The sequence below is a fragment of the Salmo salar genome, chromosome ssa29, assembly GCF_905237065.1.
Source record: "Salmo salar chromosome ssa29, Ssal_v3.1, whole genome shotgun sequence".
NCBI lineage: Eukaryota > Metazoa > Chordata > Actinopteri > Salmoniformes > Salmonidae > Salmo > Salmo salar.
In genome coordinates, this window is record NC_059470.1 from 18734800 (window position 1) to 18748151 (window position 13352).

Genomic DNA, 13352 nt, shown 5'->3' on the forward strand with positions numbered 1-13352 from the left:
AGTAAATTGGACCCATTCTTTATGGCTGTCAACAATGTGCACTTAGTGGCTACACTGGTGTGCTGTCTTTCCCAGCTCTTATGGTCATTGCCATGCAATATTCGACCATAAGAATTGGCAAGACAAGGGTCGTTCCACAAAAAGAGTCCCTTTTATGTTTTTGGTAGAAATTTGGTACCAATATGGAATTTTAAAAGCCTGTTATATTATATGAAGTGCCCCTTAATATAGACCACAAGAATAATTCAATAAATCAGATATTTTATATTAATAAAGAAGTGCCAAAATTCTGCATTTTGACATTTTCCTCCATGCACCCTCAGTGACATCAAGTTTACCAGCTTAACAACTTAACCAACTTAACCCCCAAATTTCTCCAAGTTTTCACCATCATTGTAAAGCCCTAGTTATTTTGTTGCTTTTACAAAATTATTTCTCAAGATCATTATTTATTTCATGTGATTAGTGATTATTTATGTCTGGCCCTCATTTTAAGGTCAACACTGTTACGTGAACTGAATTCTCATTTTAATATGGTGAAACTATTCCTTTTTAAATATATTTTTCTAAGAAATATTGAACATCTAAAAGTCAAATCATAGTGTAAAAGCAGGTGAGCTGGTTGTACTCTTTTTACAATTTTCTTGTGTTTTGTGATGGAAAACTGAGCGGGTCAAGCTTAACACGTCAACCCTGTTACCTATAGATAGACAGGCTAGAAATGTTTTAACAATTATTTTGGGGGGTTGAAGCTTGCATTCAATTGTCATTCCCTGTTGCACACAACAGGCTTCCATTCCCCCTGTCGCATGGGGATTTAGGGCTGATTTAAGATGAAGTCGTCAACCCTGTTACTTTACTTGGCATTTAATAGGCACTTAGCGTAAATTCCGGACTATAAGCCGCAACTTTTTTCCCAGGCTTTGAACCTCGCGGCTTAAACAATGACGCGGCTAATATATGGATTTTTCCCTCTTTAAATTTGTTTTTCTCCAAAAAAACACATTCTGTGACGTGCTCAGTTTTTTGGCGTTAAGGTCAAACAACTTTTTTGTTTACTGTTTAGATTAAATCGAGCGCTCTCAAACTTCCCATCATTCTGATTACGGTAGTCATTTTGTCACCCTCATCATGGCAAAGACACGGAGAAATGCATATGATGCAGCTTTCAAGTTGAAGGCGATTGATCTGGCTGTTGGAAAAGGAAATAGAGCTGCTGCACGGGAGCTTGGTCTTAATGAGTCGATGATAAGACGTTGGAAACAGCAGCGTGAGGAATTGACTCAAAAAAAGTCAACTAAAGCTTACTGCTAATTTTTTATTTTTTGTTACAAGCCATGTTTCGTTAAAGCCTATTTATTTTTGTTACAAGCCGTGTTTCGTTAAAGCCTGTGTAAAGTTCATTTGTTTCAATGTACCGGTAGGCACCTGCGGCTTATAGACATGTGCGGCTTATTTATGTTCAAAATAAATAAAAAAATGTATTCAGTGGGTGCGGCTTATATTCAGGTGCGCTTAATAGTCCGGAAATTACGGTACTATAGTACGTTTTTTATTTAACCTCTTGAGATGGGAAAACATGTTTTTTATTTATGACAGAATGTTTTTGACCAAATGATACTTTCTCAAAAGGCAATGAATTGGTGGAACAACCCACAAAACAAACAGAGCTGGGACCGGCTACTTAGTTGCTACATTAATGGAACAAAAAACATACGAGGTGAGTGGATAGTGTGTTTGTTGATCTAACAGCTGGATCACGTCATGATGAGGGAAATGCATGGATGGAACTATTGCTGGACGCAATCCCTTTCCTGTTTTTCCTCACTTCCTGGTTTCATTGTGTCGAAGGGGTCATCACTTCATCCAACACATGCTAATATTTCTAATTGTAATCATGGTGGGGGGTTGTTACTCATTTCCCCTTAAGTCCATGTTTATGATATTCACATTGAGAACAGTAGGAACATGTTTGGCCATGTGGAACACACACTTCTCTGAGTATCTGACAACTGCATGTATAAGGGGTCTTGGTTAGTCAAATCAAATCAAAGGAAGTTCAGGTAGCAGTAGGGGGACAGGGTGAGCAGGTACCAGGCTGTGATGCAGCCTGACAGTATGCTCTCGATGGTAATCCTGTAGAACACTGTGAGGGCCCTCGGGGACAGGCTGCATTTCTTCAGCCTCCTGAGGTTGAAGAGTCGCTGTCGTGCCTTCTTTATCACATTGTCCATGTGGTTTAACCATTTCATCTCCTCTGAGTTATGTACGGCGAGGAACTTGACATTTTTTACCCTCTCCACAGCATCCCCATTGATGAGGATGGGTGCGTGCCCAGCCTGGTTACTCCTGAAGTCCACAATCAGCTCTCTTGTTTTGTTGACGTTGAGGTTGTTTAACTGGCACCACGCCGTCATCGTGCCTACGTCCTCTCTGTAGGCCGTCTCGTCATTGTTAGTCAGGCCTACTACTGTCATCAGCGAGCTTGATGATGGAGATGGAACTGTGTGAGGTCACGCAGTCGTGTGTATACAGGGAGTACAGGAGGGGACTGAGGACGCACCCTTGTGGGGCCCCCGTGTTGAGGATCAGTGAATAGGAGGTAATGTTGCCTACCTTCACCACCTGGGGGATGGCCCATCTGGAAGTCCAGGTCCCAGTAGCATAGGAAAGAGTTCAGTCCCAGGGCCGTGAGCTTTGTGGTATTGAAGGCCGAGCTGTAGTCGATGAACGGCATCCTCCCATATGCATTCCTTTTGTCCAGGTGGGTAGGGGCAGTGTGCAGTGCAATAATGATTGCGTCGTCCATGGATCTGTCAGGGCGGTAGGCGAATTGGAGAAGGTTGAGTGTTTCAGGGAGGGAAGAGGTGATGTGGTCTTCGACTAGCCTCTCGAAGCACTTCATGATGACGGAAGTATAAGTGCTACTGGTCAATAATCATTCAGTTCACTTTCTTTCCCTTTCGTGGCCACGGGGATGATAGTGGACATCTTGAAGCAGGTGGGGCCTGAGCTAGAAAGAGATTGAGGCAACGCAAACTAGTGACATCGGCTGACAACTAGAAAAAACTATGTCTCAACAACATGTTCATCTATTTGCCCTTTGAACCCTTCCAAGGACACCAGGTCATGGGGTTTTAGGTTGGCTTTGAGGGAATTGCAAGACCAGGGGGCTGAGTAATGCTCGGTTATAATTTTCAGAACTGTAAGCATAAAACAAGATTAAGATCTGAGCTTGTATGCTTTTTCATTTTGAGCTAAAATGGCCTTAAAAATAAGAATGTACCAGCGTTTCAGCTTGACCGGTTGCTATTGATGTACATCCGACAGCACGTCTCTAATTAGTGATAAAACAAAGGGCTGCATGATACACAGAGTCAAGAGCCTTCAGTGTAGAGATTGAGGCTTGCACATAGTCACCATAGTCACACAGATAGAAAAGTACAACCATTTTCTGGCGGCAAAGAAAAAACAAATTTTGTGCCAGTAATAAAACCCAATATGCAGCTTGAGTTTCCAGACAAGGTTCTCTACATGGTTGATGAAGCTCAACTTCTTTTTCAGCCTTACTCCCAGATATTTGTACATTTTGACTTGCTCTATAGAATGTGCTTCCGAGGTAGTCATTACATGGTTTTCACGTTTGATTGGAACTATCCAAGCAGAAGATGAATCTCCTTCAAATGATACTCGGTTGCGTTGACAACCAAACAAAATTAAATATCACTTTTGAAATACAATATAGCCTATTAACTTGTCGACAAGTTAACAAATGATATGTTGGACTCACGTCTCCAACTCAACCAAAAATAAAGGTTAAAGAATGGGATTAAGCCAGTGGCTTAGATGGAACTATCCAAGCAGTAGATACATCTCCTTTGAATGTTGATATTTGGTTGCGCTGTCAACCAAACACAATTCAATATTACTTTTGTAATACAGTAAATAGCCTAAAGTTAATGTTATCTTACAAACTAATGTAACATGGCCACATTTTAAGGTTACTGTAACTAACTACCGTAATTTCCGGACTATAAGCAGCAACTTTTTTCCCACGCTTTGAACCTCGCGGCTTAAACAATGACGCGGCTAATGGATTTTTCCCGCTTACAATTTTTTTTTCTCCAAAAAAACACATTCTGTGACATGCTCAGTTTTTTGGCAGCATGAAGCTTTCATTAGACCAATGAAATTGCCGAATGGGTTAAGGTCAAACAACTTTTTTGTTTACTGTTTAGATTAAATCGAGCGCTCTCAAACTTCGCATCATTCTGATTACGGTAGTCATTTTGTCACCCTCATCATGGCAAAGACACGGAGAAATGCATATGATGCAGCTTTCAAGTTGAAGGCGATTGATCTGGCTGTTGGAAAAGGAAATAGAGCTGCTGCACGGGAGCTTGGTCTTAATGAGTCGATGATAAGATGTTGGAAACAGCAGCGTGAGGAATTGACTCAGTGCAAAAAGACAACTAAAGCTTTCAGAGGGAAGAAAAGCAGATGGCCCGAACTAGAAAATTAGCTCGAAGACTGGGTCAACACACAGAGAGCAGACGACCGAGGTGTTGCGGCTTATAGACATGTGCAGCTTATTTATGTTCAAAATAAAAATAAATTCAGTGGGTGCGGCTTATATTCAGGTGCGCTCAATAGTCCGGAAATTACGGTATACATTTCTTCTCATGTAATCATATAAAGCGTGCATGTTCAAGATAGCATGCATGCAGTAGGTCGTTGTAGGTCTGTAGAGATCTTCACAATTGCTGTAATAATCATTGCAGAATCTCGTATGGCATTGATCACTTGCACCATGTACTTTTAATGTAATCTCATCTGCAATCCAGGTTAATTGATTCTGCTATTAGATAAAGCACAGTGACAAAGCATTAACCTGTTGTATAAATAAATAAAATATTGTATTCCCATTTGAACTTTGCTGTGCTTTTAAATGTTTGAAAGCACAGTGATATACATTTGGGTGACAACTAAACCAAAAGTCAGACATTGTTTTTTCCATTGGAATTTGGTTGTGCTTTTAGATGGTTGAAAGCATAGTGATAACATATTGGAAATTCAACTAACTTTTGGCTGTCTTGTTGAGTGGATGAATATAGGTTGTAATCTGATTGATCAACATCTCAACCAAATATTACCCAACTATCCATGTTGAAATGACATGGTGTGCCCAGTGGGTATGGACTTCTAAGGGGGTAAGTAAGAACAAGTATTACCTCATCAAGTAAGGAACTAGAGAAATAGAATGTGCTTGAACCTCTCCTATATAAACACATCCATACACATCTAACAATTCTATAAACATACATAGGCACGCTGACTCAAAACTAAAGCTGGGGCGCTTTTAACTTGATGAATACTGGTGAATGTTTACCCTTACGGTGTGACAAGTATTTTTTCCTTTGTGATGGCGGCCGAGTTTAGAATGGGTCTGGTCAGCGTTACAGTACATGGTGCAGCAGACATTGACCAGACCCAGCGGGCACTCGCCCTTTCCCGACACCCATGGGAAGCCTAGTATTTTGCTAACAGTCTGCCTGGAAGACACTGGACTGGAGAGCCTCTCCGGCAAGTGCAAGGGACAGGCTCGTATTAGCAACATTACTCGAGTTAGCTTACATTAGCTTACATAAGGTCCCACCTTCTCCTCTCCTTCCCCTGCATGTCTGTTAATTTCTCCCACACACGTGTTCACACGCACACTGTCCGTTTGGGGAGAGGAGAGAGGACTAAACTGAACCACCCAGTTTTTTGTCTCCATGGTTCATGTTTGGACAGGAGAGCAACACACTTCCTTGATGAATATCCATCTCCATCCTCCTCTGCTTCATATTTTCCAGAGTTTAGGAGAGTTTGGAAGAAGAAACAGTTTGGCATGTCAAGTCAAATACAGCCACCAACCTCTGTTATTCAATCAGGGAGGGACAGAGGGAGCAGAGTTTTACATATAACATAAATAAATGCTTTCCATGTGGGGCCTGGGCCCCATTTGTATGTCTCTTTTACTGAAACAAGGCCCTAAACCATTTGTATTACATATCTGTGGAAGGACATCAAACCATCACCTCTCTACTTTTTCTAGACAGGAACGTGGGCGTGAGTGTCACTAATACAAATCATGGGTTTATGGTGAGCTAGCCGAGCAACATCTCCACGTCTCATCAGCAATGGACGATGGCTTGCTTTACTTAAAGGACTAGTGCATCTCAAATAAGAAAGCACATTTTCTTTATTTTGATGAAACCGATACCCGTGTCGGATTAATTATGTACCGGAGTTTACATTTGTACCCATGTGTGTAGAGATATATGTGTAGAGACATATAAACTCAGCAAAAAAAAGAAACGTCCCTTTTTCAGGACCCTGTCTTTCAAAGATAATTCAAAAAAATCCAAATAACTTCACAGATCTTCATTGTAAAGGGTTTAAACACTGTTTCTCACGCTTGTTCAATGAATCATAAACAATTAATGAACATGCACCTGTGAAACGGTCGTTAAGACACTAACAGCTTACAGACGGTAGGCAATTAAGGTCACAGTTATGAACACTTAGGACACTAAAGAGGCCTTTCTACTGACTCTGAAAAACACCAAAAGAAAGATGCTCATCTGCTTGAACGTGCCTTAGGCATGCTGCAAGGAGGCATGAGGACTGCAGATGTGGCCAGGGCAATAAATTACAATGTCCGTACTGTGAGACACCTAAGACAAGCCTACAGGGAGACAGGACAGACAACTGCCCGAGTTACACCAGGAACGCACAATCCCTCCTTCAGTGCTCAGACTGTCCGCAATAGGCTGAGGGAGGCTGGACTGAGGGCTTGTAGGCCTGTTGTAAGGCAGGTCCTCACCAGACATCACCGGCAACAACGTCGCCTATGGGCACAAACCCACCGTCACTGGAACAGACAGGACTGGCAAAAAGTGCTCTTCACTGACAAGTCGCGATTTTGTCTCACCAGGGGTGATGGTCGGAATCGTGTTTATCGTCAAAGGAATGAGCGTTTCACCGAGTCCTGTCCTCTGGAGCGGGATCGATTTGGTGTTGGGTCCGTCATGGTCTCGGGCGGTGTGTCACAGCATCATTGGACTGAGCTTGTTGTCATTGCAGGCAATCTCAACGTTGTGCGTTACAGGGAAGACATCCTCCTCCCTCATGTAGTACCCTTCCTGCAGGCTCATCCTGACATGACCCTCCAGCATGACAATGCCACCAGCCACCAGGGTAACATCTCACAGCAAGAACTGGCAAATCTGGTGCAGTCCATGAGGAGGAGATGCACTGCAGTACTTAATGCAGCTGGTGGCCACACCAGATACTGACTGTTACTTTTGATTTTGACCCTCCCTTTGATCAGGGACATATTCCATTTCTGTTAGTCACATGTCTGTGGAACTTGTTCAGTTTATGCCTCAGTTGCTGCATCTTGTTATGTTCATACAAATATTTACACTTTGCTGAAAACAAACGCAGTTGACAGTGAGAGGATGTTTATTTTTTGACTGAGTTTATATATATATGACATGAACCACAGTATCATTGAGGAACATCGGGGTGGATGGAGCGGGAGGGTGGGTGGAAGGGATTTGGACACATGGTGTAAAAAAGAACAATATCACAATCTATTCGTGGTATTTTAGATACTAATGCTCTGCCACAAGTGACTATCCTGTTTTTGTAGTTTCCCTTTCTTGTATGCTAAGCCATTTTGGAACACAAATCCGTTAGCATCTAACTACTGTATTTCTGTTAATATTGTACATTGTTTATATATATTTGCGTTTGTTGTTGAAGCTGTTCTTATGCATAAATATAAATGATTGTACCTTTGCATGACCTTGTGATCAAATAAAATGTATTATCCCCCCCAAAAAAATGTATAGCTCCCCAGTAGGAACTCAGCTCCACTTTGGACCACTTTTCAGGTATGAAACTTTGATTTTGGGGTGAACAACTATCCCTTTAGTTCAACACATGTCATGTCAGTGCAGTTCTCTCCACTGAGGTGTTGAGTCTGTTGACATTCATTATTGGTCGTGCCACTGTGAGGGGTGATGCAGTCTGCCCTGCTACTGTACGTCTGAGCCTAGTGTTCCCACAACCAAGACAGAGCTGCCACTCAGTCATCCTTCATTACAGCTAAACTCAGCAGCCTGGCAGGAGGCCACCCTCTCTCTCTGTTAGCCCGACATGGGAGCAGCCCCGGGGGGAGAAACTCAAACTATGCAAGCCCCTCTCTGGCTCAAAGCTTCATGGGACTGGTCCAGAACTAAGAGCATTCAGACAGACACACAACCACACACACACACACACACACACACACACACACACACACACACACACACACACACACACACACACACACACACGCACACACACACACACAGCCATGCTTCAGAGTGATATATAGTATCCTCTTATCTGTGTAGTAGATCTGTGTAGTGTAGTATCCTGGGACACAGTACAGACGTTGACATTTCTTTAGGAAGCACACTGTGCTGTTCCCATAAATAGACCCTCAGTTGGTGGTCCCCACATGGCATGCGCATGTCAGTATTGAATCATTCCCAGCTCTCGCCTATACAGTACGTTACATCCAGGCCCGGGTCAACTGAGGGCAGGAGCCGCGACTGAAAACCATAACAAGTGTAATTACGCCACCGCATCGTCATCATCATCATTAGGGGCATTAGTGAAACACATGGGATTACTTCTTTCCTCCAATGACTACTCCAATGGTTATCTACCCCAACGGTTATCTCTTAGACAAAGTATGTAAGCTACATTACAGACTAGGTCACAGGAAAATAGTTCCGTCAGCACTGTAGTCCTCTGTAGCACAGTTCGTAGACATGGCGCTTGCAATGCCTGGATAGTGGGTTGGATTCCCAGGACAACCCATATTTAAAACGTATGCAAGCTTTGGATAAAGGCCTCCGCTAAACTCCATTATTATATTACTGTTTGGAGGTGCATCACTGTGCTCCTCTTTTGAACAGCTGAAGGCCTTTTGCCTGTCTCTGTGTCTCAGATATTCATTACAATAGTCCCATGAACATCATTAAGTGTGGAAGGTGCCAACACTGATCAGGCTGCCAAATTCCACCCCCCTTCCCAAACTAATAAACCATTAACATGAGTAGACTGTCTCCACATGTGCTGTAGGCCTAAGCATCTAACATTTTACGGTCCTTGCCCCAATGTTGAAGAAATTCCACATAATACCTTCAAGTGGTGAATGTTGTCGCTCTAGTTAGTCTATTGCAGAATTGATCATTAGGACATTATTAACACATTTAAGTTTAAGAGGCAGCAGTCTTCAACCTTTTTCTGAATTGGAAACACTTGAACATGCATTTAGACTAGGGGTAGCACACAAAGGGTGGAATGGTGCATTGTGTCTGCCGGCAGATAAATTCCACATTACCAGGCATTAAAAGCAACAAATCACCATGAGTGAATTCCCACAAACTAATTTTATGATGTTTCCAAAAGAAAAACAACGTAATTATCTATGACAATACCTCATAAAGTAAACTCTCCTGGTATGTGTAAGGGCTCATTACATGGACACACACTTAAACCAGGTATTTGTCCAGGACTAGGCTGATAAGAAAACCATTAGGGCTAGTCCCTGTCACTGATATAAAGCATACAAGGACACATAGTTTCATTCTTGTGTATTTTATTCCTCTCGTGTTACAATATATCTTTTTTATTTTTCTTCATGCAAGCATTTCATGGTAAAGTCTACACCCGTTGCATTTGGTGCATGTGACGAATTCGTTTTGACTTGATTTGACTTTGACTTTAAGGAACAAGAAAGGGTCAAAAGTATCTAAGGCACATGTGTCAAACTCATTCCACCGAGGGCCGAGTGTGTGTCTGGGTTTTCGCTCCTCCCTTGTACTTAATTGATACATTTGGGTCACTAATTAGTAAAAAAAAAAAATTTATATATTAAATACAGACACTAGGCCCTCCATGGAATGATTATGGCACCCCTGATCTCAGCGGTATGATACAGCACAAAACCCCAAAATGGATAATATCAGCTCGATTTCAACAAATACATGAGATGAGACGTTACTAGGCGACAGCTTTGTTTTTTAGAGTATTTACTGCATAGCCTACATGTGCCTGGAAATATTTCTCCCCAATGACCTCCGCTGGCAAAAGCAGCACACACTGAATTATTTTTTTTCTCCAAAAAAGTGAATCATCTTCGAGCAGTTTATGAATATGGCAAATCCACAAACAGCTGACAGGAAATACAGTCGAGGAAACTGTCAAGGCTGTAGAATCACTAGTTTTCCCCCAGCTCCACATTCCCCTCAGTCACAAGTCATCATACTTCAGAGTTATTTTCCATAGAAAATTAGAGACAGCTTGCTCATATAGATTTTTGTTCTTGTAAGAGCCAAGTGACTCTAACTCAGAAGGAATGAGCTCAACCATTAAGCTCCCGGGGCCACATTACAATGACTTGGCAGCCCATAATTGTTTTATGGTGCTAGCGAAAACAAAGGTGCTTTTTGTGAGGTCATCTCATGGTGGTGATTATATGATCTCCAGAGCTTGTCAAAATGGCAATCTGCGTGCCATTCTATTGACGAGGAGAGACAGTAATTATCGGTCAGTCACTACACAGGTAATTTATCAGACGGAGCCGTACATAGGCTAACGCTAACCCCAATGAAATGAAGAAGCCTAATATTAACCCAGGCATTGACCTTGAGTTGAAGTTGAAGCCAAGTCAGGGACGTGTCATTAGAGACATGCACGAAATCACAAACACATACACACCTTTCCCTTGAGAAGTGTATCATTTTTCTTTGGCCCGGGCCCATAATCAGTCCCAACTGTCCTGTAAAATGTCTGAACTATCTAGCTGACATCCGATGAGGTCTACTGGATGGTTATATGCGGGAAATGTATCCAAAGTAATACAAAACACCATCTACTGCTCCGACTCAATTACATGGTTGGCTACTGATACAGCAGGTAGCCTGTGCTCTTCATCTTCCAGACACAGCCATCTACTGTCTGCGTCCTTGATCTGTGGCAAATCCTTTCAGTGGCCATTGCTATCACAGTCAATACCTGCTGAGTCGCGCACATCTTGCGTTACTTTTTACCATTAGTCACGGTGACAGATCATCTTGACAGATCATTGAAACGTCTCCGCAGACACCGTAGACAGAGCGCACAGCAAGCCACACAACCAGCCACAAAAAAATGACCTGTGAATACGCTGCATCATTCATATCTTCAGCTTTCCACATTTCTGTGGACATGTTCTGATTCCACGTTAATAAAAAAAAAGTGTCGCACTGTACAGTTATGAGATAGACAGAGCGTTGCTAGAATGACACGTTACCCAAAGAATAATGACTGATCGGTATAACACTTGGTTGTCGATGCTGTCAAACACACGCGCTGTGTATTTACACCCACAAGACGCAACCAACTTTACGCAAAGGCGATTGCGCCAAGGAATTTTAGAATATGATGTGCATTATCACAAAATCCTTTAGCTAAACTCGCACAGACTATGTGATGTCATCTAACTATTAAGCAATGCATGCATGAATGAATGGATGCATATTTGCGATAGTTGTGCTTAATACTTTCTCACAATACTTAACCAGTTAATCCAAATGAGAGAGAACAGGGGCGGAAAAATTATGAGCGTTACGTACCGTCCAGAAGCTGATATGCAGTCGACAATTGGCAGTACCACAAGGCGAGATGTATTCCAAAGGACCACAGGGAGAGGCTGCTGATAGAGGGGAAAAAAGTGAATAATTTAGCTGAGTTCAATTCTCGGTTTGTCAAAACACTTTCAATGCGCGTAAAATATGTGCGAATTTACCGTGAAGTCATCTTCGATCTTGTTAAGTCCACACAAAAGTCCTCTTGTTCCAATGTGATAGTTGTAAGAGTTGGAGCCCGCTCTATCCCTCACTCACTCCCTCTTAAAAAGATCTTGCTCTCCCCCTCACTTGGACTGCCCGCATTTGCAAATGAAACAAAGGCAGCTTTAGTCCTCCAAGACTGAACCGGTCCTCAAACACTGAAATCTGACTCCTCACAGTCGCTCTTCGTGGACCACTGCTTTATCCAACTCTGCCCTCATACAGTCTGGTCCAAAATGATTGACACCCTTGATAAAGATAACAAAAATGCTGTCTAAAATGAGTCATACAAATACTGACATACAGTAAATTGTAATACATTTGCTCAAATTGGTTCCAATCCAAGTGCCAATGTCATTGATCAAACTCCAGGCAGTGCTATGGTCAGATGATATGAAGATAAAGCTCTTTGGCCAAGCACACCAGTGGTGGGTTGGGCACCGAAAAACGGAAGACTGTGCAAAAAAGTACCTCATACCTACTGTAAAATATGGTGGTGGATCGTTGATGTTATAGGATTATTTTGCTTCCACAGGTCCTGGGGCCCTTGTTAAGGTCAACGGCATCATGATTTTGATCAAGTACTTGGAAATGTTAGCCAAAAACCTGGTTGCCTCTGCCAGGAGGCTGACACTTGGCCAGAAGTGGATATTCCAGCAAGACAATATCCTCAAGCACACATCAAAATCCACAAAGAAATGGTTACTTAACCACAAAATCAACATTTTGCAATGGTCATCTCAGTTTCTGGACTTGAACCCCATTGAAAACCTGTGGTTTGAATTGAAGAGGGCAGTCCATAAGAACAGACGAAGGATATCAAGGATCTGGAAAGATTCAATATGGAGGAATGGTCATAGATCCCTCCAAATGTGTTTTCCAATCTCATAAAGCATTTTAGAAAAAGTATCTGTGTCGTTATCCTGGCAAGGGGAGGGTGATGGAATACTGAAAACAGGGGTGCCAATAATCTTGGCCCCTATCTTTTTTAGATTTTTAAAAAATGTCTTTGTTAACAAAATGCCTTTCTCTAAGCTATTGTATTAGTATAAAATACTATATTTGTCCTTTTTTTCCATGCAATATAGCTCAATTTTTGTATTATAATACAGTATTTTTTGCTCATCTCTATCAAGGGTGCCAATCATTTTGGTCCTGACTGTGTATCGCTACCTATTCCAGATTCAAATGAATGTACACATCAAGTTCCCTCTCTCTAGATTAAAGAGTGATCTCTCTGTCCTACCGTTTTCCTGTTTTAAATGGATCTTGCCTGGCCTTGAGATGAGAAAATATGCATCAGGCACAAATACATTTCATACATTGTTGTATCAAATAATTGTCAGTTAATTGTCACCTTTGTGCCACTTACTGTATACCCTTCTGTTTCCTATGACCAAATAAAGGATTTATAAA

General features: G+C 41.9%; 1 protein-coding gene across 3 annotated transcripts in view; it reads right to left on the reverse strand.

Moving 5' to 3' along the window:
• Positions 1-12309, reverse strand: part of LOC106590282 (collagen alpha-1(XVIII) chain) — an 81814-nt gene extending 69505 nt beyond the window's left edge. For 2 of the 3 annotated variants that reach the window (XM_014181124.2, XM_014181122.2), the window contains exons 1-2: positions 11894-12309; positions 11721-11800 (exon numbers count right to left, since the gene is read on the reverse strand). In XM_014181124.2, the coding sequence (XP_014036599.1) occupies positions 11721-11800; positions 11894-11904 (91 nt within the window). In that variant the 5' untranslated portion in view covers positions 11905-12309. The remainder of the gene's footprint in view (positions 1-11720; positions 11801-11893) is intronic. The other variant, XM_014181123.2, reaches the window with a different exon arrangement.
• Between the last annotated feature and the right edge of the window lie 1043 nt (positions 12310-13352).